This window comes from Anopheles gambiae, chromosome 2, assembly GCF_943734735.2.
Source record: "Anopheles gambiae chromosome 2, idAnoGambNW_F1_1, whole genome shotgun sequence".
Lineage (NCBI taxonomy): Eukaryota > Metazoa > Arthropoda > Insecta > Diptera > Culicidae > Anopheles > Anopheles gambiae.
In genome coordinates this window covers 14,275,534-14,301,081 of record NC_064601.1, presented here as the reverse complement: position 1 = coordinate 14,301,081, position 25,548 = coordinate 14,275,534, and the positions used below count along the sequence as shown (strand labels likewise).

The following is a 25,548-nucleotide window of genomic DNA, read 5'->3' as shown; positions in this document are numbered from 1 at the left end:
CAGTCCGTGATTTAAAATGGAAATTTTCCTTCGAGAACTTGAAGCGTTCGCCAAAAGCGGAAAACTAACTGTCAGTTTTCTTCGTCGATTCTTCTTCCACCTAGCTGTCAAAACGGGCTTATAACTTGACCTGATATCTTTACGGTCCTTGGCCACAAACCCAATTTTCCAATTCTCCAAACACAAGTTTGTAATTTTCAGCAAAACATATTTTTCGATTGTCGCAAAGAATCTGCGAACGTCGCAAACAAAGAACTTTAATATCTCGCTAACGGTATAAGGACGATGGTAATGGTAAGAGGACAAACAAATTCATATTCGCAAAAAGGACTTTAATAAGATTTTGTTCAAAAATGATTTTCCCCCCAACGTAATGAAAAATTTCACGATAAGACTTTAAACTTACATATCTTGGAAACTAGAAGAGATAGCGCAAAAAGGAATTTAATATGTAATCAGTGGAATGTAAGAAAAACTGTATTTTCCCGAAAATATCAGAATTTTTCATTAAATATGATGTTTCCCCAAATTTATGAAATTTGCCAACATACACCTTTAAACTTGAATTTCTCGGACACTAGAAGAGATAGCGCAAAAAGGATTTTCTTATGAAATCTGTCTAAAGTATGAACAACCATATTTTCCTGAAAATATAGATTTTTTTTAAATATGATTGCTTCCTCAGATTTATGACATTTAATTTATTAAAAATGAAAACCTTAAACTTAAATATTTCAGAAACTATGAGAGATATCGCAAAAAGGACTTCAAATAGTGAGTATTATTCTTAACACTATTCGAACGATAAACATCCAGTTTAGGGGTCGCTTTCGTCGGTTTCAATGTATTCGGCAGTGTGCACTCATTGGGTATAAAGTGTGCAATAATAGAATTTCGAGTTTTTGTAAGTATGCAACAATTGAATTTTTGTATAAGTTTAAAAAGCTATATTTCTTGATATTATTCATAATTTTTCTGCCTAAAATAAAATACACGTACATTTTTTTTACCAATAATGAAGTATACTAGGCACGCATAACGTGCATATTGTGATTTTATCCATCTCAAACATATGAAATACGTTGGCCCTAAAGTGTGCCACAATTGTCAAATTACCTTAATTAAACTTAATTTAAATAAAATACAATTACAGATTATCCTTAGACTGTACGATAATCTGTAATGGTATTTCTCTCTCACTCTCTCCCTTTCTCTCTCTCTACTCGCGGAACTTCCGTCGCACAAAGCGAGGCATCGGTAGTAGGTACAGTATCATGTTGAACGCACACAACCCCAGGGCAAAAGCAATGCTGGCGGCAATATCGGTCGTTTCCTGGGGATTCGGGCGGCCAAGCCGCTCCATCAGAAAATCGGCCGGCTGCGGACATACGATCCCGTTGGCGGGTGTGCAGTTCATTTTGCGGCCCAAAAACGTGGCCGTGTGCAGCAGCGAACTGGCGTACTTGGTGTGCACACCTTTAGCGTTTTCCTGCAACCATCCGGGCAATCCTTTGGTGGATCTGTGAAAAGGGGAAATCAAACATTAGCAAAACAGAGGTAGAAAGTTGTATTGAATGTTCCACCTTACCTGATAGTGCCACTGGCGAGCGTGAGGCACACGATCAGTATGTACGAGGTAGCGATCGCCGCGTTCAGCTGTGACTTCATCACCAGCAAAAACATCACGCACAGCTGCTCGGCCAGCATGAAGCTGGTCCAGAGCGCCACCAGCAGATACGTGAACGTCATACCGTCGGGATTGGACGGATCCAGGACGAGCGGGTACAGCACACAGGCAGCGACGGCCGACGAGATGAAGGAGAACGGTATCGAAACGGTGTTGTACGCGATCAGCATCGTTGCGCCAGTGTAAAGGCCCTCCGCATACTCCTGGCAGAAGCGTTTTCTCCACGGTGGAACTAAAGGGAATGAATTGAGGGTTAATGCTTTAGCAAACTTGCAAAATCTTCTCGTTTACAACTCATCCGTACACAGTGAGATTGTTGCCCATATGCCGACACCGTAGCTGAGTGCCAGTACGCTTAGGATGAGACCACCCTTGCTGAAGAATCCGTGCGCATCGTCGCCAGTTTGGCCGTAGAACAGCCACAGCAGCCCCATCGTAGCGGGCAGCGCGAGAAGACGCAGGAACAGCGCCTTCATACCAGCATATCCACAGGAGAACGTGGCCGCCAAAAGTCGTCTATCGAAAGAGCGAAGTAAAGTTAATTTCATATTGGTCTGATTTACTATAAAGTGATACTCACAGATACAGGATGCCCCATACTTTCAGCTCGCCCGGTTTTCCGTACGCCAGCGGTATTTTGCCACTACCGATCGGGTTGATCGGTGCTTCCGGGATGGGCGTTTCACGGGCGAATCGTTCCACCAGCGCTTCAATCTGCTGGCTTGACTCCAGGAAGCGATCGCGCGATCTAAAGTGTAAGTCAAACAAATGCAACTGGATGTTATCAAACGCTCAAAGTCTTGCTTCTACTGTTTCGGACGCTGCAGGGTTCCGTTTTTATCTCAAGAAGAACCAGAGTTTTAAAAATTAATAAATATAAACTTTATTCTTATATCCTGCAATGACTCCCCTTCTCTCCCCCTTCTGCTCTCACAAAAAAGCACAATCTTACTACGGACTGCTCACGTTCTGATGCAGATACATCACCATATCGAGCTCGCTATTGCTAAGCGCGAGCCGCCGCTTCTGCAGGTCCCGCTGGCCGGTCTGACCGAACAGCTGCCGCATCTCATCACAGGCCGCAGGAATGTTTAGTATGCGCCGGCACAGGCGCTTCAGCAGCGGGAAGGCCGTCTCGTTCCGCCAGTACGACATGATGTCGACCGCACTCTCCAGCTTCACGTCCACGTACTGCTGAATCTCGTCGTCCACCACGTCCTCGCACTCGAGCTTCAGCGAGGCGTCCATAAACTCGTAGAACGGCAGCTCCGACGGCGCCAGCGAGCTGCGCCGCTTGCGCACCCCGTGCGTCCCGTACTGGCCCCGCTTCACCCGCTCCACCCCGTCGAGATCGGCGTGCAGGTGTTGCTTCACCTTCGCAAGCGTTTCGTTCCGCTCCTCGTCCGACAGGAAGCGCAACCCTTTGAACTTGGGATCGAGAAACACCGCTATCCGGTGGTAGTCGTGCAGCGGGAAGTGTACCCTCAGCTGGTCGAGCAGCGTTTCCTTCAGCAGCCGCACGTCCTCCTCGTCGTCCGGCTCGGGGCGGAAGCTAAGCTCGAGCTTTTTGCGCCACAGCACCACCTCGCTGATGGTGACGCCCGTGTCGGAGGCGAGCCCCCGGATCGGCTCGCGGAACGGCTCGAGAAAGCGCTGCAGCACCGCCAGCTCCGCCGGTACCGTCTCGTCCTCGTCCTCGCTGCCGAGCATGAACCGCTCCAGGTAGCGGCCACTGTCGTACTGGAACATGTCCAGCACGCGCCTCATAATGCCCCACAGCATCGTTACCGCGCACGGTATCAGCTCGTACTGTTCGCGCTGGTTGCGCAGCGTCCTTTCCGGCTCCGGGCAGTCGTCCGCGTCCGGCGGGCCCCCGTACACCAGCTTGAGCGGATCGGAGAACGACCGGGCGAGGCTGTCCTCGATGATGCGCTGCAGATGCTCGACGTAGGCCGCCTCCTGCCCGGTCACGTCCAGCGTTTTCACGTGCAGCGGCCGGAAGTAGTAGTCGGACGCGACCGTGTACGCGTTGATCGCGACGTACGTGCGCCGCTCGTGCTCGTGCCGGAACAGGCTGAAGCTGAACGTGAGATCGCAGTCGGACAGCACCTTGTTGAGCTGGCCCTTCGCCTCGTGGTACATGGCGGGCAGTACGGTTTCGAGCAGGGCGTCCCGAGACGCGAGCAGCCCGTCCGGCTGCTGCCCGTAGAACGCACCGATGTTGACCAGCATTTGGGCGAGCGTGCGGAAGCTCGGCTGATCGAACAGATCCGCACTGACGATGTCTTTGTACAGGACGCAGGCCTGCTGCCGCACCAGCTCGTCCTTCACGTTCTGGGGCAGCACACCACCGTACTTCACCATCTGCGGCGGGGTCGTCGTGACGGCCGTGCTGGACGGTGGCGCCGCGGGCTGCACCACCTTCGCGGCGCCAATGGCTGCGGCGGATTTGGGCGCCGCCGGCGCTTTGCCGCCCTGCGAGCTGTTCCAGCTGCTCGACACTTTCGGCTCCAGCTTCACCTCCACGCCGGAGGGCAGCTTGATCTTGCAGCGGTGCCGCAGCAGGCTGCCCGTGCCAGTGCTCGCCTTGTGCAGCACGAGCCAGCCGCACTCCAGGCAGCGCACGTAGTTCTGCTTGATGCCCTTGTAGTACATCGGCATGTAGCGCTGCCAGGTGCTGTTGTTGTTGTGGTGCTTCCGGTACTCCAGCTCCGGGTCTTTGTCGCTGATCATTCGCTCGAGCTGATCCTTCGTCAGCAGCAGCGGATTGTGCATGGCGGCGAGCGCACCGGATTTGAGCATCTGGTCCGTCAGCTGGTACGTCACCTTGCCCATCTGCAGCCGGACGACGGCACCCTTGGCCGGGTAGCCGTCGGACGTGAGCTTGCGGAAGGATTTGTCCGCCTTGCCGGCACGTATTTCGACCTCCGGCTCCGGCGGTGGCGCCTCATCGTTCGGCGTGTCTTCCAGGACCTGCACCAGCGCGTGACCTTCCTCCAGGGACAGTTCGGAGTCGGCCTACGGGGAATTGGGAGATCGTTAGTACGGTTGTTCGAAGCGCAATCCAGCGAACCCAGTGGGCAATAGTACCCGTGACAGAAACGTGACTGAAACAGAAATGGCAACCGAAGTGGGAATGGAATTTCTTCCAGAATCGACAGACAGTTCGTGAAAAATAAGGGAAAAAATTAGTCCAACGTTAAACGAGCGTCAAAAATCAACAAGTGGCCTCGTGTCTGTGAGGTCTTTTTTTAAACGGCTGCCCTCGGGTTATAAAACCACCTCTTCAGTGGGAGCCATTTTGAAGTGAAGAGAAAATACGCACGAGATGAAAAACAGAACCGTGAGAGAGGGAGAGAGCGAGAGCGAGCAGGTGGGCAGCAGAGCGTGTGTGTGCGAGCAGGAGCAAATGAAAAGGAAAACAGAACAACGTGAGGCACAGACTGCAAGGGAGCTTTTTTCGGTGCGCTCTGTGATCCAAGATGCCTTTGGGAACGCGCGCTGCTTCTTCTTGCCCGCTTGAAGGCAATCGGAACGGGGAGATGCAAAAAAAGAAAGAAAGAAAGAAAACAAGCCAACACGAACGCAAAGAACGAACAGCACGGAATGGAGAACGCGCAAGAAGTCAACATCATGCGATGGGGGAGAAGGCGCAGAGTTGGCACGATCGAACCACTATCCAACGGACTCGTGATGGAGTAGAAAAAGGGAGCTGGCAGAATGGGGAAAAAAATGTTCTGGAAGTGAAAGAAAAACCACCCCAGCTCCCTAGATGCTCGAGCGAAACAATGAGCTAATGTGGTTGAGTGCAGTACGAGGGAACGGTTCGCGTGCACAGGGAAGACACGGGGAAGAACTCCAAGAAGGCACCATACCTTCACGACCATCCCTCACACGCGGGAGGAAGATGTTGTACAGTGATCGGAGAGTTTTGTGTGGTCCGCTGGAAGGTCTGCGAACCGCAGCAAGAATCACCGAATGCTAAGGGATGAGGAATGCGCACAAGAGCGGGCTAGCCAGCACGCTGAAGCGCTGACGAAGAAGTAGTAGAAGAAGAAGAAGAAGTAGCACAAGAAGAAGAGGAAGAAGAAAAAGAGAAAGAAGAGGAACTTCAACAAAACAAACCGCGCCGCGCACAACAACAAACCCGGCGTTTTGCGTTAATTGAGGGGGATGGTTCGAGGGAGTAGTACACACCCCTTGCCTTGCACCTAAACGCTCCAAGAGAGAGAGAGAGAAACAGCGCAGCAGTAGTACTCTCGCAGTAGGCGAAATGAGAGAAGCGTGAAACGGGCTTACAGTGCTGTGCACGATAAATGCACAAGAAATCAGTTTTGTTTTGAATCAGTTGGTCATGAAACCTGGCTGGGAGATGTTAACTGTCGAGCATGAAAAACATGATAACGCTAGCTTTACGCTAACTTAAACGTTAACGTTAAGCAACATGATCAACATGCCAAAAAAGCCACAGACAACATCTAGTCTCTATTTTGTATCGGAAAAAAATCTGGTCCACGCATATGTATATGTAGAAGGATAAACAACTGCCGCTTTCGATAATCACTCTAAAGAAATTTCCTTTTGAACCGGAACATTCACAAAATGGAAGAGCTGATGGACTATTTACCAAAAATTACCGCAAAGCTTGCTTTTAAAGTTCTTGAATGTGTTTAACTGCGCTTTTGTATACGTTACTAGCTTGCATAGCATAACCGCGAGGCCACATGAGGTGAAATATACAGCGAAATGAACTATTTGACAGGCGAAATATCTGACGGATAAAGCATCACAGCAACCAGTTGATGTGCAATGTAAACAAATAACATGCACAAAATCGTAATTAAAACCATTAAATATCTTCAATATCGAGTACTTCGTCAATTTTCAGTAAACAGTTCATAATTTCTTCCAATTAGGGAATGTTTTGCTTAAGAAGATATTATTTTTAATAGAATTTCGAAAGCGGATGTTGCGTCTCCCCCAACCCTTTAGCTGTACCTGTCAGATATTTCACCTGTCAAATAGTTCATTTCGCTGTATATTTCACCTCATGTAGCCGCACGGTAACAATTAATTGTGAAGATTAGCTTTACCAGGCGAAAATATCTGTCAAATAGTTAATTTCGCCGTGTATTTCACTCTTTGTTATATAATCTAGCTAAATTGGATAAGTTCGTCCTAAGAAGACATTCGCCTTACAGCTCGACATTTAATGCATTGCAGACATCTTAGAGTGAATTTACTGTACGTTGAATAACTTTGTTAACTTTTAGTTTACCTATAAATTCAAAGTAACTCCGAATTTTAATGTAATTATTCCATCCAAAACTTCAAGACATACGAGTTGCCGTAGGAGAACCATCAGGAAACAATATTGGTGTTTTAAAGACATTAATTATACATTTTGGTACACACTGTACAATGCAGGAACACGCAAATCTAATCTCTCTAGATACTTCGGACAACAACAACAACAAAAAAACGCGTGAGCACGATTCTATTACGCTCCGTCTCATTCACTCGTTAACTCTCTCTCTCTCTCTCACACGCACACGATTCAATTGCTCTTTCCCTCTCGTTCTAGCGCACGTGTGTTTTGGCAGCCACAAAACGGAGCGGTAGTCTAACGAGTTGTAGCGAAAAATGCGTATCTCATTAGGCCGTTTGTTTGGCGTGCAAAATGTGTTTGTGAAAAATGTAAAATTGAAACTTTACCAAAGCTTACACGCCGTTTTTAAAACCCTGCAGCTAAATATTTAACATAATTTTCAATGGTTTCATTGCGCCAAGTGGGTTTTCCTGCCTCCGCTGTCCGCTGAGTGTGCAGCACCGAAGGTGGGAGTTGCGTGCAGTGAAGCGCGGCGGCACTGGGAACACAGAGAACCACTCTACCGGACGATGTGCACGAGTGTGTGTGTGACTGTGTTTGTAATGCGCGTGAGTAGAGGCAATACAACAGAACGCACAAAAAAGCACACCATCTTTGACGTGACAAACGCTGTGACAAAAACGCAGCAGCGCAATAATAATACGCTCTCTCTCTCTATCTCTCTCTCTCTCTCGGCGACCGTTTTGCCAGCACTAATGAAGGAGTCACACAACCTCCCCGGGGAAGGGGGATGCGAGGAGGGTGTAAGTGTGGGCCAAACCAAAAATTTGTCGAGTCAGATTTTGCAAACTAAAGTGGAGCATTGGCCGGGTCCCTTCTGTACTGCCTTCACACCACACGTCTGCTACGATTTTGTCCACGATCGGCCGGACAGGCAGGTAATGTGCGTGAAAGCTGCCCACCAAATGGTCGCCATTTTGTCTGTCACGAACTGTGCGTGCTGTGCCGCGTGGGCACACCCCCTCCCCCTTCCTACCTGTATTTCCGGTTCCGGCAGCTCCTCCTTTATGTTGGCCAGCCCCACTGGCATGTAGAGCACCTGCGCTACCGACGGTGGCTGGCCGGTGGTGACGCCCGGTGGTGACGCCGCCTCACAGGTGGACGCCGACGAGCCGCTGGTCGAGGAGGAGATGGAGGACGGGGCGCTCGGGGAGCTACTGCTCTCGCTTCCGCTACCGCCCGTCGCCGGGCTGAGCGGCGATTCTTCCGGTGAGTCGCCGGCGGCGGCGGCGGCGGCAAGGATGCTGCCGGCACTAAGCGTACCGACAACGGCGGCGTCGTTCATGTCGGTTTTGCTCCTTTCCGTTTTCTTTTTTTTCTGCTACCTCTCTTTTAGGCGGCGACGAGTTTTGCGACAATGTTCTGATCACGTTCACGGTGCAAACTCACACACACAGACGGGGGGGGGGGTCCCCTTTAATCCTGTTTTTGCTTCTTCTCTTTGTTCCGTTACTGTTTCACATTGAGTGGGCAAGAGCTTTTAACCTTGGCAAAAAGCAACGGGGCGGGGGGATGGTGGCGCGGTTGTTCCGTGTCCGTGCTGCACGACGGTTGTTGTCAAAATAGAACGCGCCCCGTTCGCAGGGGAGAGAGCAGAGCTTGAGCTTGGAGTGTACGTGCACGACTCTACCGAGCGACGGCGACCGTGGTGGCACGGAGTAGCAGTAGGCTGCGTCGTGCCGTGTTGTGTGCGTGAGATGACGCCATGATTTCGTGCGCACCCGTGTGCACCCCCCCTTCTTCCAGCACCACTGCGTTGTGGTGTCTGTCGTCTACTGCCGCTACAACTGCACACACAATGATGGTTCTGTGCGCTCTCTCGTAGCGCAACACACACCAGCCGAGGGGAGAAACGTTTTAATGTTGTCACGAAACGCACACACACACTCACACACACACGCTTCTGTCACGAACGAACGAGAGCCGGTGGTTGTTTTCGAACGTTTGTATTTGTGTTTGGCTCCGCCGTTCGCTGCCCGCTTTTGGTTTCGGTGAAGCCCTCCGTCGGTTTGACGTTTGCCAGTGCTGTCACAGGGTGCGTGCGTGCTTGTAGAACGTTCTGCAAACGCACACACTCACACATACAGCTCACACCGTCACTGGAGGGTGGTTGTCCACCCCGTACTGACAGCGGAGCAGGTTAGGTGTAGTTAGATTTTTGAAAAGCAAAAAAACACGCACAAATCGAATGCCCGGTGTCCGGTTACCGGTTAATTCCAACTCAAATCGCGGAAGTTAAAAAAACACACACGCACACACAACGCGATTCAATTTCCGCACTCGCTCGCTCACACACAAGCGCTTCTCGGTTCGATGCCGTAGCCGTGCGCTCGCTCTCTATCTCCGTTTCACATTCACACACCGCCAACTCTGTGTGTGACGCACAGGTTCCCGAACACGGCGAATGTGCGGCTGCTGCTGCTGCTACTGTTCCGTGCCGGAGTGTGCGTTCCTCTCTCGCAGGATTCCGGTGAACGATTGAAAGAATGCGAAGTCAGCGCATCGAGCGTGAGCCTCGAGGTTGTGGCTCGGGTTCTTGACAGCGCGCCCGCTCTCACTCTCTCCCACCGGCGCGGTCTCTTTCGCTCACTGGCTCGCTCGCTTGCCTGCTCGCTCATTCACTCTCTCGTGCACGGTATAGGCTCACGGCGGGATTCTCGATTCTACGCAACCTTTGCTGCTGCTGCTAAAAGTTATACCCTTTGCTCACGGCACGTACACACACACAGAGACACACTGTCCGGTGCCCGTTTCGTTCTGCGAAATTAACATCCACGGTTCAACATTCTATATTCACTCACGTTTCTCCTGGCCATCCCCTCTCTCCGACAACCCTTCACCCCCGTGGCTCACCCTGCCCTTCCAGCGTCGTGTTGCGTGTTCAAATTCTCCTTTCCGTGTGTGCCGCGCGTCGTTGGTCACGTTTTTCCATTACACACCCGGTTCTGCTGGTGTGCAGCCGCCAACAACGTCACACCTTCCCTCCTACCAAAACCATGGTTCCCTGCCCCGGTTCCTGGTGTGTTGCTGTGGGACACTCTGTGCTGCGTCCGGATGTCACTGTGTGTGCCCTCACACACACAACATGTGCCCTCACACACAAACACACACACACACGGGGTTGCTGGCTACCTGTGCCCCCTTGTGCCTTGCACCTCCGCACAGTCGTTAATGTGAAGTTTTGTTGTTTTTTCGTTTAGTTTCATTCTTTGTACCTTCCAGCATCACAGCTAAGGGTTGGTGGGGGGTTTGACGAGAGCATAAAAAGCATAGCGGTGCCCGCGGTGCCCAGGGTTTTGAGCTCGTGAAACGGGCAACAGAGCGGACACGATTTCGTACGTTTGCTTCCTGATGTTGGTTTTCCTTTTTTTGTTTTTTTTTTAAATATATTTTTTACATAAATTGTAAACTATGAATGTTCTATAATAAATAGTACATAACATGTTTCAATACTAACAGTAAGTAGTAAGAGATAAATGTTGTAATTAAGCCTTTACAGTGTTTATTAGTTAAAAAGTAAGATAAAAGTTTAAAAAAATGAAACGAGGAAGATAAATACAAAATACTAAAAATGGTTGAATTATGTCTGCTTAACACGTGTTACTAAAAACATCATTTGTTCAAAACAAAGAAGGAACCAAACGAAACTGAACAGGAAAACGCTTTCAACTTTTAGCTTCTTTCAACTCCAAAGCACATAAAATACACGTGTGCGTGCGTGTGTGCGTGTATGTTGATCTTCATACAATCTTCTTTCCCATCCATCTTCTTGCACAGGTCAAAACGACGGTTCTTACCTCGAACACAGAACAACAACAACAAAAACAACCCTGGAGAACACCTTTCGTGATCAACCTAATACTATGGCGCATTTTACCATTTTGCGTGACTGGATCTTCTTTCTCTTCTTCTTATTATTCTTCTTCTTCTTCTTCTGCTTCTTCTGCTTCTTCTGCTTCTTCTTGTTGTGCTTCTGCCTGCTTTGGTTCACTTCCCTTTTCCTTCCTAAAGGGGCCCACGACAGTACACGGACCGACCGTTTGCTTGCCCCCTTTTTAAGTGAGTGTGTGTGTGTGTGTGCTTTTTCTTTGCGCTTTTTCCTTTCTCCTTCCTTTTGTGTTGCATCTTCGCACCTTCCGCAGGACAAACGAAGCAGGCCCCTTTCCCACACCCCCTGTTCCCGCGTGACAAGTGTATGGCTACGTGTGCGTGTGTGTGTGTACCTATGTGCGCGGTACCGCGGTAAGAGGCTGGTGAAACCGCACGCAAAGCGAACCTAGAACGTTCAACTCGCCAACCGCCGCAAACAAGACGCACGCACCAACCACCCCCCAAAGGGGAGGGGGTGGTTACAGCTCGGTGTCTTTTTTTCTTTGTTTGTTACGCGGAGTAGCGTACGGTTCGTGCGCGTACCACGAAACCACCACCACCACCAACGTACGAACGCTCTTTCACCCTCACGAAAACTACCTCTATAGCGGTGGCGTGCTGAAATTGCTCTACGGCACAAAACGGGGGAAGCTTTTTTTCCTGTTCCGTTTGCAAGACGCAACATCTCACCCGTGGGTTTCCGTGGCAGATGAGCTGCGAGCTTGAAGTGAGAAGAGAGCCGCGTGAGAGTGAGCAAGTGAGCCAGCGTGATGTGTGTGCGTAGCGTGAATCACACTATCGAAACGAGGCGCAAAGTACGCAGCCACATTTCCGGTGAATCGTTCGCTGGCGCGTTAGAAACCGCGTTCGCGAGGCAAATAAACACCAAACCGCAAACACTTTCATTGGGCTTGGTTTGGCTCCACAGTACAAGGCGGAGGTCAGTCCCAACCCCTACTGTTTCCCCCAACGTGACTTGCTGCAGATTTAGTACTGTGTCGCACAGAGAAGGTAGTTACTGTGCAGTGGCATTTGTTTTGCGCTCTGTGCACGGTGCAATACAAAATCGTGCCATTTGTACAAACCAGCACGCTGGCAAGGCACGGAAGTGGTGAATTATGGGCGGACGTTTTACGGTCGTGATTAGCGTAACGGAAGGGAGTAGCAGAATGACGTTGAATAATTTTAATATTTTCACGTTTCGTGCGATATTGTTTATGATATTGGTCATTATGTTGCTACCATTAGCAAAAATAATAAAGCATAATTGCACAAATATTTTACAGCGTAGAGTATGATTTTAAAGGTTGTATATTTTGATTTTTTCGAAGACATAAGGAAGTTTCAAACGGCACTTGTGTTGTTTGTTTTGAATAAACAGAAAAGTATGACAATAAAATGGAAAACAAAACACAATAACTACAAGAGCACACAAATATGACGAGGAAATTGAGACTCAACAATCTAAACATAGCAATGGTAATAGTTTGTGCTGGTGGCTCCACAACAAAAGTAGCAAGATGATATATAAAAAAAGTTGTACTGCGTTTGTACATTTACTAACTATACATAATTTACTCAATTTACTAGGTTTTCTTTAATTTGAAATAATTGAGCGTATAATATTGTTGAAATCGAAGTATTTAAATGAAATTTATAGTTCGAATTCATACATTTTTAGCACTTCATTCACCCGTTTGGTCTTACGGTTCACACCCTGGCGTAACGTAGCAGCGAGACCTAGTTATCATGCCCGGTGTTTAATTTTTGGACTCGAGTCTCTCGCTACTCGTCGCGAAACGGCGCAAATCTTGTTTATGAAAAAAATCATCCTAGGAGAGATAGATTCACCGGACCTTTTAGCTAGAGTTAATTTCCACGTACCTGCTCGTATTTTAAGAAACTTTAGGCTACTAAGAGTTGACCAAACTAGACGTGCATATAGCGATAATGAACCTTTGACTGCGATGGCTATTAGATTTAATGCACATTATGACTCTTTTGACTGGAATTCCCTAAGTTAACCTGTTTTTCTTGCTGTGATACTCTGTGTTATTTATTTTGTGCTGATGTTACATTGTACCGTGATGCTTTATGTTATTATAAGTTTAGTTTATAAGATCAGTGATAAGGCCAATGATGGCCAATCACTTAACATTTACAAATAAACAAATAAACTATAGGAACCATATAGGAACTTCATTTTTCCGACTGGAATCGGGTAGAGATCATGTTAGAAGAATAGAATAAAAACGAAAATAATTCCTCTATAAATGTCTACAACACAACATTGTTTAGATAGCCTCGAACGAATGCATGATGCTTTAATTCTAATTAGACAATATAATAAAAACAAAACAATTATTTTTCATAAATTATTCGCGTTTGCCACAAATTTAATTAAATAAATTTTTACACATTAAGTCTAAAAACAAGAGCAAGAGTTGCAAGAGTACAAGTGTTCCTTGGGGCCAAGCTCATTTTGTTTTCATATTTTATCGTTATCATATATGGATGAAAGTCACGTCTCCTAAGGAAAAAAGGACCTTTATGACAGAAATTCCTTTAATTAATTTTAATTAAAACCTTTAATTTTTCTCGTTTACCTTTATGACCAAATTTCTTGTGGTTTCCTCGTTTATGTTGTGTTTTAGTCATCACACCGGGAATATTACAGTTTTATGTTGTATATGTTTAGGATTTCAACAATATATTTCATTGATGGAAATGAAAATACTGATGATGTTAACAACGTAGGTTAACATTGAATAAATATTTTGTAGTTATATTTGCTAACTATTAGATGGTTTGAAAATTCACAACATAACTAAAATATATTTGGCTACTATATATTTACAGGGTTTACCAGCATAATAAACAACTGTCCATTTGTTTATAACAATAGTCGTTTTGAATAGACACCGCTGTCTATCACTTGCTCACACGTCAGATGGTGTAAGCTACTCTATCCAATTAAATGTATAAAAGGAATTGATAATTTCGATTTCAGTTTTGAAAAAAAAAAGATTTGAAATTAGTATTCCCTGTTCCTTCATATATGATAGTAATATGCACACATTATGCTAAGTAACACTTAAAAACATTAAAGAAACAATCATGAACGATCATGACCACACTTAATGATCACCACTACTTAAACTCTAAAAGCTTATTTCTTTACAGGAGTTCGTTTTTCGATTGCAAATTTGATTTGCGATATTGAATGAGCATTATCGAAAGGTATAATATGTTGTTTCATTTTATGGTATAAATAATTGCTTGTAGTGACAGATGTGTTTTTTATAAATAAAACTAAAAATGCACAAATTGACAGTTTCATTGACAGAGTATGTAAATATAAACATTATGTAAAAACTCATAAAACAGCAATTATTTGTTATGAAAGCAAGCAGTGGCACTTACCTTCGGTCCACCGTCGACAGGCATAGATAGTACATGAGAGGATTTTCCAGCTGGGGACACGGGAAACCAATACCGTGGAAGTACTCCAGCATGGCACGAGTACCGCCAGAGTAAACAGCACCTCCCAGACACAAGAATAATGCCCTAAAACAAAAACAAAACATACAGCCAATTAGCCACGAACTTTTCACAGTTAAGCAGCGTTCCATGCCATCCAACTTACCTATCTAAAAAGGGGAACACATCCGACCGTGGCTTCTCGAGCGAAAGCAATATACCACAGCCCGTTTTCTTGGCCGAGTTAGACAGTATGCTAATCAGCAGGTAAGCGCTGAGCGGATCAAGCCCTTGCGTCGGTTCGTCCAGCAGCAGCATCACCGGATCGCGCACCAGCTGAATACCGATCGCGAGCCGGCGCTTCTCACTGATGTTGAGATTTTCCACCTTCTTGTGGGACACCTGCGACAGGGCAAGATCAGCCAGCACCTGGCGTACTTTAGAGCTTTTCAGATAACCTCCCAACTGGTAAACAAAAATGGGAAACGGGAAAAGAGTTTAATTAAGCAATCTAAATATGAGTTTTCAACTCAGTTTTCACTTACGATCGTTGGTGTGTAGTGAAGCGTTTGGGAAACCGTCAGCCCGGGAATAAAGTCACAGGCATGCGTGACATATCCGCACCGCTGCTGGAACAGTGACTTCGTCAGCGGTGCCCCATTCAGCAGTACCTGGCCGCGGGACGATCCATCCGACCGGCGGGCGATAACATCGAGCAGGGCACGCTTTCCACTGCCCTTCGAGCCGAGGATGGCCATCACCTCGCCGCTGTGCACGGTCAGATGCACTCCCTTCAGCACCAGCGCTGACTGGCCGCCGCCATTGAAGCACCCGCCCGTATCAACCTGCCAAACCAAAACAAACGACATCAACGAGCGCACAGGCACAGAACGGTGCACCTTGAGAGTGGCTGTTCGCTGCGGGAGCACGTTCGCAGCGTACACAGCAGCGTAGGACACTCAGGTGGTGGCTGGGTGTACGTACCTCGGTTGTGTGGTAGATGTTGTGTGCCTCAAGCACGTAGTCGCTCCCGATCATGACGATCTGACCTAGTGTTGATGTTCGACACAGCACAAGCGACGAACCTGAAGCAAATGAAATGAGCTCGATCGTTCACCCACTGAGCGCGCGTGGTGAGTGGTGCGTGGCGCAACCCTTGACAGATGGTTACCGTGGCAGAACAGCAGAACGGCCACCGATCGGGACAAAACAGCGGCAACCTCCACCGACAACGTTACAAGCGAGACTGTTGGGTCGGTTCCCCGATCCACGATGCTTCGGCCCGTTTCGTACGCTTTTCCGGTTAGGGAGGGGGGAGTGTTGATGAATCGTTGACCGTATTCTTCAACACTCGTAGCCGGATGCGTCCGATGGTTTGCTGGTATTGGTAATGCCTATGGAATCTGACGTCGAAATGGGGCCTTAAAAGAGATTTTAAATGCTTCGGTACTTTTCTTATGCTGGCAATTGGATTTTTTTCATCTCCATTTTTGAAATATTTTCTCTTCTTTAAAGATATCATCAAAAATTATTTTAAATCATTAATGAATATTATTGTCTATATTTATATTATTTACATAAATTATTATTGTTTAATTTATTCATCTAACTTAATTGTTTAACGTTCATTTTTCATTATATTTATGTTTTTACTGTTGATCATCTTTACAATTGATCATCAAAACAAATGCACGATAACCTACACTGTTCCACCCTCACCCCCTAGGTGGCTTTGGCTAACCGACCCTCTCATCCCTCACGCCCCTAACACAATGTTTACCTTTTTGCCCACGGCACGGCTACAAACGTGCCGTGTGCGTCACAACCCACACAACCCCAGCCCCGGACGCAATCGCACTGTGTGTTTGTTGGTAGTTGTATGCGCGAGTCACAGCCGAGGCCTATCGATCGCGCTTGGAGCCACCCGAACCAACATGGCGTCCCGAGCAGGGTTAGTTGTAGTTTCGCCTCGCTGCCAGCAAGCCGCAGCAGCGCATCAACCGTTTCAGCAGCGCGTGCCCCATGCAGTGAGTTGCACTACCGTGCAGAAGCTCTGTGTGCACTCTGTGCAGCTTTGTGAGTGAACCGCGGAACCGTCGGAAAACTCCCTCCCTTCTATCAGTGTGCAAATTGTCCTCCACTGAAGAATTACTCATCAAAAGTGAAGAAGCTTTGCATTTCAACGAGTGTACCGATATCCATCTGATGACTGATGCTGACTATGTGCTATGTGTGTGTGAGTGTTCTGTGATTCTGTGTGTGTGTGTGTACGGGTGTTTTGTGTTAGAGCGAAAAAAAAAACGCACAGATTCACCGAAAGTGTTTGATTAAAATGCAAAACACTGCTGTGATCCGCGTGCCTGAAATGAGATCACACCTTTTGAAGGTTACCACAGTGCCCACTCGCATTGTTTCACTTTTCGTTTTGTACCGCGTGTTTCCGCCGACGCGCAAGGTGCTTCTACGCTCTACCGTATGCTTCGTGCTTGTATTTTCCTCCCCTGGGGCTTTTCTGTTTGGCGTTAGATGTATTTTTGGTTTGTTTTGTGTGTGTGTATGTGCACTTCTCCAATGAGTTGACTGTAGGGGGCGTTAGAATATTCTATGAATCGGTTTCGATACAGCTGGCCAACAGTAGTAGCGAGTAGAAGGAAAAAAGCGTGGCCGTTGCACAATTGCACAACCGTTTGCGGGCTGCATTGGCTCTGCGCTTTCGCAACGCTTCATTCTTTACCGCTCTGGCGTTCTATGTTCGCAACACACATACATTTACAGAGGGCGGTGAGCATCGGTTAGACGCGCTCGGTCGCTCGGTCAAAATGTTTCATGCCATGATCACTGAAGAGTTTTTTTTTGCCCCGTTCTGACCATCGTGTTTTCGGGTTTCTGGTACAGGATGAAGAGGAATTCGCTATTTTCAACCAAATTAATACACCAATCGAACTAAACTCCAATGAAGCCTAGCACTGAGGAGATGATATTGCAGAAAAGGTTCTTTTTTTTGCGTTTACCTCAAGAAGAGAGAGTGCGTGAGGGTGTGTGAGTGTGTTTGAAATGTTGAGTATGAGTAGGCGACACCAGTTCGCGATCGTCATCCGTACGCTCTTTCTCCATTCTTGCTCCGCACAAAGACAGCGTTCCGCAAGCGTTCAGCAAAACGGAAGATTTCAACGAGGGTAAAAGCGACGATGCTGCGTTTAATTCTCGATCGCGCTGTAGACACCACGAGAATTCTTTTATCGTGGTTCAAGTTTCCCCCCACCCCCCTGGCTTTCAGACATTCCAAACAAATATCGTCCCCTGGAGCGAACAGGTCCCGGGAGAGCAGGTTGCTTTTTCGTTTTATCTTTGGCTTCCTTTTCTGTCTGAAAAAAAAGAGTTTCTTTTTTGTCTTTTTCGTCTAACACTGGACGTAGAAAGAAGAAAAGCGACAGAAGACAGGTGTGAAAATCGAAACCCTTTTCTAACCTCACCATGAGAGAGGTGAAGAAAGCAATAAAAAGAAGTAGAAAAAAACGGCAGACACACTTAGAATGTAAAACAGTTAACCCCGATTCGGTGTGAGAGAAAAAAAAAGTGTGATCGCGGTGTTTAGCCTTTAAACCTGTTGGTCACACAGGGCGGAAATGGGGTAAAAACCCCCGCTGATCCCCGAAAATGACCAAAAATTCCGACCAACTGACCGTGAAACAGTGTCAAGAGTGAAACCTTCCGTAGTGGGGAGCGTAGAGTGGGAACTGTGAACCACTGTGAAGACGATCGCCACGGTCGCCAAACAAGTGATCATCAATGTGCCCGGAAGATCGGACTGATCTGCCACCCGATTCCCATGCCCCATGCATTAATGTGGTCCAGTTGCGGGGGGTGGTGGGACTCGTTGTTTTACTTTTCTAACTTCGTCTCGCTTCTCAGTGCCGCCCCTCTAGCCGTTCGACAATGTGAGCGCGCCGTGTGAACGCGCGGAATGTTTTAAGAAAGTGAAAGAAGTTAGTTTGTGGGTGAAGTAGATTGAAAATAGTTTGAAAGGGCGAAAAGCCTATGCACAAAAACAAATATTTCGAGTGATCGTTTTGCCAAGCGGAAAGGAAATAAACAAATAAAAAAAAAGTCACAAGCAAGCAGAGTGATACAGCATCACCGAAGCCCACGAGGAACGCGGGAGAGCAATCGAAGAAAAATCGTCCAACAGTGACCGATTAAAGCCTCATCTTTAACGTATTTCTTTGGAGCAAAACGGTAAGTGAAAAGATCAATTTTCAGCCGTCATCAAAGCCGTTGCGAAAATACTGCCCCAGGCCTGATGGTGACGATAGCGATAGTTTTCCACACACGTAATAGGCGATAAAGGAAAATGGATGGATGAAGCTTTTAATTAATAAAATGCAAATTATATGACGATTCAACCCACCGAAAGCTATTTAGCGTCGAAAAAACTACGAAAAAACGAGTCTTTGTGTTTATCCTCCAGCCGACTAGTTGGTGGAGGTCACAGCGTCTTCCTAAAACACACACACACCCACAAAGCGAACGAATCAAAAGTCATGGTAACCGAAAAAAGTAACTCAAGGTTTTCTTCGACCAAGATGCGATAGGTCTTTTGCCCGATTGCGCTTGTTTTGAGCGTTTGGCGGGGTTTCTTTCTTCTGCGCGTCGGAATCAAAGACAGTCGCGGAGGTGGAGAAGGAAATGGTGCATCGGCTTTTCCGGCTTCCATTCCCCTCTACGTCGGGCCCTCGGGCCAGAGCGGAGGAAACCGAAAAGCCGGCCGTCCATGAATTATGGATGAACCTGAAAGCAACTGAACCACGTCCGCACAGAGCCTGCCTTTGCCTTTGCCAGCGGCGGTCTTCGGTGACTTACCGGTGGCACCCTCGACGTGCCGTGTGGTGGTGGTGTGCGCTGATATCTCAGCTGAGAGACCTCAGCACACAGCGATCATCGTCGCAGCGTTTTACCTCTGAAGCTGGGTTTGCGGTTATGTTTATGTGCGCACAGCGATTTCCTGACGGTGCACCTATCGTGCTCGTTCGTTTTGTAAGCTTTTGTGTGATCGCACCCAGGCATGTGTGTGTGTGTGGTTAGCAGCATTTCTTTTGGTTTCATTTTTTAAACGAACTTGCACGGTTACAGCAGCAACTATCGTCAACCGTCGCACCAAAACGACAATGGTCGCTCGAAGCCTCAATGAGGTCAGGCACGGTGCAGGCCTGCAATCGGGGCGGCTCACTCGTGCGTGTTCCGCGCAGGGCCGCCCCGATCAACCTCATCCCACCGCACCCAGCGGCAGCTTTATACGAGAACGTGTAACTATTAGGAAAAACATAAAAACATTACCAAATGCACACAAGGAGGGTCTTCCCCCCCGGCTCAGAGGTTTTCTTTGGGAAGTGTTGTTGTTTTTAATCTCCCGTCGACTATCATAACATCGTAGCAGCCAAGGCTATATATGTACCGCCGTGCGAGTGGATGTGTGTTTTGCTTTCGGAAGCTTGAGCCATACCGTGCGCGACTACAAGAGTATCATAACGCCGTCATAAACAAGCGACCGCTTTATGGACCTTAACGGTTACCTTCAAAACAAAAAAAGGGCCACTGCTTTTAACAAAACCGTTCAATAAACCCCAACCCAACCGAACTGATTGCACGGGGTGCATCATGGTCGATTAGGGTTTGCAACATTGCGTTACGCGTGCCATCGCGCACGGTTTGCTGCACCGTATTGCTGCATTCCAGGTGGCTAATAAAATGTAACATAATGACCATTAACAATCCGAAAACTGCACCTGCACTGTGCGCTGGCACGGTTTCAAGGGTGGAACGTGCCGTTTAAGAGGTTGCAGGCGTCGAGGTTCGTTGGTGCAAGATCGTTCCCAAGCTTCCGAGATGCGTTACGCGGGCAGGAAGCAGCAGCCGCACAACAATGCGTGCCATACGTGGGCAAACATTATCAGAAACCACTGCAGGATTGAGGAACTGTTTGGGAAGCTGTTTAAAAGAAAACCAACTTGAAAGTTGACAGACGCGATTGGAGCTCTAGCGATTACATTGTTGGAATGTCGTTTAAAATACATTTAGTGTACAGAGATTTATTGCTTGGTCTTGGAATGTTAGTGCATAGTAGCTTTAATGCGAAACACGGTTGCTAAAAACTTGCTGGAGATTTCTGAAAAGTCGTTTTGTTTGCAACCGTAACATGGTACGTTTACATAGTAAAAGTAATTATTTTTAATGGTCTGTTGTAACAGTGCTAGAGCAAAAGCACAATGTTTCAGTAGTATACATTTGTACATAGTTCTACATAGTTTTACATCATAAAGCACACAACCAGATGAAAGCCTTGAGCAGTATCTATTGTCAAAGTACAGGAAAACCTCGAGGAGATACAAACCCCCCGAGTTTTACGATTATTTTGATTCTGACAGTTGAAAACTGTTATTTAGAAAAACAACGGTGGGATTTTTTATTAATTTCTCACTCATATTCCTTACATACACATTTCCCATGATTCTCCAACTACCCGAATTTGAATACAGTGGAAGATGACATTGCGTGCCGAGGAGGATATTTGAAAACAAATCGTTATCAGAGCACATCGTCATAACAAAAAGCACTAAGATTTTGGGCAAATTTTCAATATTTTCGTTGAAATAACATGAAGTTCATAAAAGCTGACAAAGCTTTACCAAAACAATATGTATATCAATTTAAAAAAAACAATATCTCAAGAATTAGTGATAAAAAACGTTCTTGGACCCAATAGCCGTGCTATTTAAGTATAAGGGCAAGGTTGAGTCCCGATGAGCCCGGATAAAAGGCGTTTTACTGTACTTATATCCTGAAATTCGACTTTGGAATAAAATTAATACCTCATCGAAAATTGTTTTAGTTTAAATAAACGATATCATACATTTCGACTCTCGGTTATATGTCGGTTATAAACATTATATTGACAGATATTAAATATACATCTTTTTCGACTTAGGACTTTCTTTGGAAAATTTTTAACGACCCCAAATACTGTCGTGTCTGGGGGGTTTCCTATAATGAATACATACATCTGTTGATTTTGTTTCGAATGATATAACAATTTTGACAAAAAATACTTAAAAAGTTACAAAGATCCTAACATTTCATTCCATTGTATTGAGCTTCTAGTCAGTATAGGATTTTTTTGCACACCAATTTTCCAACTCTAAAAGAAGTATAAAGTACATTTTATTGTAGAGTGTGATGAATTTATCATCGTTTCGTTTTGGACAAAAAATAGTATAAAAGTTGCTCATACTATCAACACTACTACCTGCACCGCTTGAAAACTAGAGCAAGCAGATATGCTTGCGCAAACGAGCCCAGCTAACACGTTTTCTAAAGTGGGATCAACTGGGACCCACACCTGGCACATTCCGCCCTAATACGGCATGGCGATCGCGACTTCCGCGCCAATGCACCCTTTCCCGCGATCGCATTGAGCTCATCGAACCCTCATCATTTAGCACCCCCTTTGATAACCGAAACGTGTCTGCTCCCAAACCGCACTCGATTGCTCACAGAACGCGGTAAAAAACAGCTCCCCCTACCCCATCGGGTAGTGTGGTGGTGGCCCAGTTTCACCCAAGCGCCCGCGTAAGTGCGTAAATAAATAAAAAAAAACGCAAATAATCGTGTGGCCAAAAGCGCAACCAGTCGGTAACGGTGCTGGTTGGAAAACTTGGGGGGGAAAAGATGCAAAAGAGAAAAATTGGAAAGAGAAAGAAAAACCATCAAATCCTAAAATTGGGTTCGCTTCTTGATGTTGTGTTGTGGTTTCGTTGTTAGTTTTTCTCGAGCGCCAAATTTCCCAGCTCGCAAACGCATCGCACGTACCACGGAAGTGCGTGGTGATCGATTTGTGGCGTTGTTTGCACACATAATGCGTGGTTTCACTTGCAGCTCCCATCCTCTGCCATCCTCTTGGCGCACCTGTATCGATCGAAAGAAAACGCTACACCGAAGCAAGATTGGCGTGGCAGACGAAAAGTAGATTAAACGAGAGAGAGAGAGAGAGAGAGAGAGAGAGAGAGAGAGAAAGAGAGAGAGAGAGAGAGAGAGAGAGAGAGAGCGCATTCCTATACACACCGCGGACATCATACATCGAACGTAAACAAATGAACAATTAAGTAATATTTCAATTTACCCAATTCTACATGCACTACTTCGGAGCGATGATGATGGCTTATGATTGACGAACGTGAACCGCGATGGAAAGCCGGACCGGAGCGAAAGCGGCGCAGGCAAGCAAATGCGGAGGCAGGGCAGGGCAGGAATCATCTTTCCAATCGATTTACGGTGCGTTTCGCATATCGACGGCAAACCATCGTCGAGATTGCAATTTGCATTAGCGTATCGCATGCATCGCATCTTTCGAACGCTCGGCGGACCGCCGGGTGGAAAATCGATCGATCATCTTCCATTTCCGGATCTTTCGCCTGCCCTGGTGCAATGAGGGGAGGGAAAGCCAGGGAAGGCAGCTTGGGTAAGAGTTCATACTGTACCAAAAAGGGGGCGAACGGGTTGGAGGGGAAGCAGGAAGGGTGGCAAAGAAAAGCAGCAAAATTTGCACCAAACGATCGGAGTACATAATTTCTGGCCAAAAAAAGAAGAAGAAAAGAAAACACACTCACACACACACATTTGGAGAAAGAAACGCTGAAACCCACAAAGTGTTCCGGTAGTGTGCCGAGTGTAGCATAATCTTCTCAAACGCTTCCCCATGTCCACCTCGCTACCAGCGCGCAGGCTCGGTTCAGGCTCATCGGATTTGGTTTGGCTGATCGTGCCCGAGCAGTAGAAATGAGGTTAGGTGGTTTTTCGTTTGCGGTTGATTATTGTTTCCTCCTTTTGCCAATTTTGCGCCCCAAGCTCAACGCTACTTGCACGCGGTCATGTAAATATATGGACGGAGTGGGCTGCCAAGATCATGTTGCTGCTGCTGGTCGTGGTCGTGTCGGTCAGAAGAGATTTTGGAGAGTTTTGAGTGCAAAAGAGAAATTCAATGCTCGTCGCGATGTACGTGTATGGCGGGCCAAGCCGGCCCGGTTGTGGTGGGTAGCGGATTTTCGGGATTCTACGCACGTCGTTTAAAGGAGCCGATGGACCGACATTGGGCGCGTAATATTGTAATCACTGCGCCACGTTGAAGACGGACGATGAATAAAACATATGCTCAAAGGTGCCACGAAGCATGTCAGTGGGTGCGACTTGCTTGAAGATATTTGCATGAATCGTGTGACACACGAATGTTTTTGAATTGGTAGCATTTTTTGCGGGTGGATTAGTTTGCACTTTGTGTGTTATTTCGCATACCATCATCATTACGACATCATCGTTCAATTGATTATTGCTGACCCAATTCAGTGGCTCAATCATTTGTCCCAATTCAGTGGCAAAATGGTTTGCTAGAAATGATTGATGCTTTTGCGAGCTGTTGATGTATTTCTCTGGTCAACACATGTTAGAGCCTTTAGCTTCAAATCGCATTCAATTCAAACGAACCACCTGCCTGAAGTTCCCTTCAAAGAAAGACAGAAATAACCAATTTCTCCTCACCATCCAATTCGAATCGTTTCAATCCAATCGGATTTTATTTCACCTCTCTCGTTGCTTTCTGGTTATCGAAAAGTCCACTGTCAACGTTTAAACCCAAGCCACCCATTAGCATACCGCAGCGAAAAGCCCTTAACGGTATCGTGAGTACGGGGTCAACGAACCGTTGCCCGATGCGTGCTATTAAACCGAGTTGGGGTGGACCGTTCTAGGCCTGCGATAGGACGTCACCCTAGACACCGCCGATCGAGTCCGATCGTTCGATTGAAACGCATTAAAGGGCTTTTCTCCATTCAAATTTACACCCGTACCCTCTACCGCTGGCAGCCACAGCTCGAACGATTCGGTCAGTGCGGGATGGGGAAGTCTCGGTTGATCTCTGTCGAAGGAATGCCAAAAGCAATTAGCAACCGCGTCGCTATCGTCATTTTTCTTTCCTCTCAATCGCACTCTCTCTCTCTTTCTCTCTCTCGCTTGGTCATTGATTAAAAGAGGGTGAGAAGGGTAGGCCGAAAGGGCTACTTTCTTCTTTGCTGATGCGCGATCGTTCGGTTCGGGTAATTTTCTTACTGGAATGGAGGCCACCGACGGAGCTCATCGAAAAACAATACAATCGATCGTCGTCGTCGTCGTCGTCGCTGTCGTCTTCGCAGCTGCTGGGAGGCAGTTGCCTTTATGGCTTTGTAAAGTGTATATTGCTCATTCCGTTCTCATTCAGACGCTCTCTCCCTCTCGATCTCATATCAACATCAATTCCATTTTTCCATAACAAAAAAAAACCCTCTCTGTTCCCCTTTTTCCTTCGCTACTATTGGCCCTTCATGCGTCGGCACGGTTGCGTCGGTGGCACAGGCCACTTGTGCCTTCCGCCTTCCGTCAAAACGTGGCTTCGTGAAAGTGAAACGCTCGCAGCATTCGCGGAGAAGAGTGAAAACTTTCCCCCGCCGAAACAACAGCAGCAACAAAAACAGCGATGCAATAAAGCGTACGAAGCCCTCCCACATGCCTGCCGCCTGTTTCCCCTCTCTAAATCGTGGCCTCACCATCGCCTGGAAGACATCGTTTTGTTGTCTCGCGTCGCATAAAACACACGTCACAACATCACATGCAGGCAGGTATGTGGTGCACGGAATTACCACTTTCGCCCGTGCAAGTGCATACGATTGTTCTCGCCCGGGCGCTAGATGCCGCACAGCAATAGCATAGCGCGCGGCACACGTGGCACAAAACGAAAGACTGCGGATGAAAGCGACGAACCCTACTTGCGCGACGCGCCATTAGCGTCACGGAGGTGCATAGAGAAGCGTTTGCGGGTAGTAGCGCGGGTGCCCCGGCCAAGGGATCGCTGGGCTGTACGGTGTGTAGTGGCCACGTTTAGCTTTCGAGCAGGGTCGAGCGACCGGCCGGCCGGCATTATCACTCTGTCCGAGCGGGCCGATGATAAATGAGATTGGTCGGGATCGAAATGGACGCTTTGCGTGTGCTGTTCGGCTTTCTTTTGACCGTGCACGTGAGTGTGTGTGAGTGTGTGCTGGCGAGC

The 25,548-nt window shown here is 47.2% G+C and overlaps 3 protein-coding genes across 6 annotated transcripts in view; 1 reads left to right on the top strand and 2 right to left on the bottom strand.

The window, feature by feature from the left end:
* Positions 1–922: 922 nt before the first annotated feature.
* On the bottom strand, positions 923–15,689 carry LOC1281061 (ATP-binding cassette sub-family G member 5). Its single transcript, XM_320996.5, has 8 exons — positions 15,411–15,689; positions 14,972–15,271; positions 14,593–14,891; positions 14,370–14,513; positions 2,268–2,435; positions 1,992–2,203; positions 1,589–1,919; positions 923–1,520 (listed from the first exon to the last, which is right to left on the bottom strand). Exons 1-8 carry the CDS (start codon positions 15,462–15,464, stop codon positions 1,220–1,222), a joined length of 1,809 nt encoding a protein of 602 aa, XP_320996.6. The 5' UTR covers positions 15,465–15,689; the 3' UTR covers positions 923–1,219.
* On the bottom strand, positions 2,546–10,143 carry LOC11175676 (uncharacterized). The gene is made up of 2 exons (XM_003435969.2): positions 8,053–10,143; positions 2,546–4,705 (listed from the first exon to the last, which is right to left on the bottom strand). The coding sequence occupies exons 1-2, from the start codon at positions 8,359–8,361 to the stop codon at positions 2,639–2,641; spliced, it is 2,376 nt and encodes a 791-aa protein (XP_003436017.2). The 5' UTR covers positions 8,362–10,143; the 3' UTR covers positions 2,546–2,638.
* A 659-nt stretch (positions 15,690–16,348) lies between the features above and the next one.
* Positions 16,349–25,548, top strand: part of LOC1281063 (ATP-binding cassette sub-family G member 8) — a 31,843-nt gene continuing 22,643 nt past the window's right edge. The window contains exons 1-2 of one of the 4 annotated variants that reach the window (XM_061643290.1): positions 16,349–16,453; positions 18,339–18,662. The gene's annotated coding sequence lies outside the window, so the exon portion shown is untranslated. Of the gene's footprint in view, positions 16,663–18,338; positions 18,663–25,548 lie in introns of all 4 variants that reach the window. The other 3 variants (XM_061643288.1, XM_061643289.1, XM_061643287.1) reach the window with 3 other exon arrangements.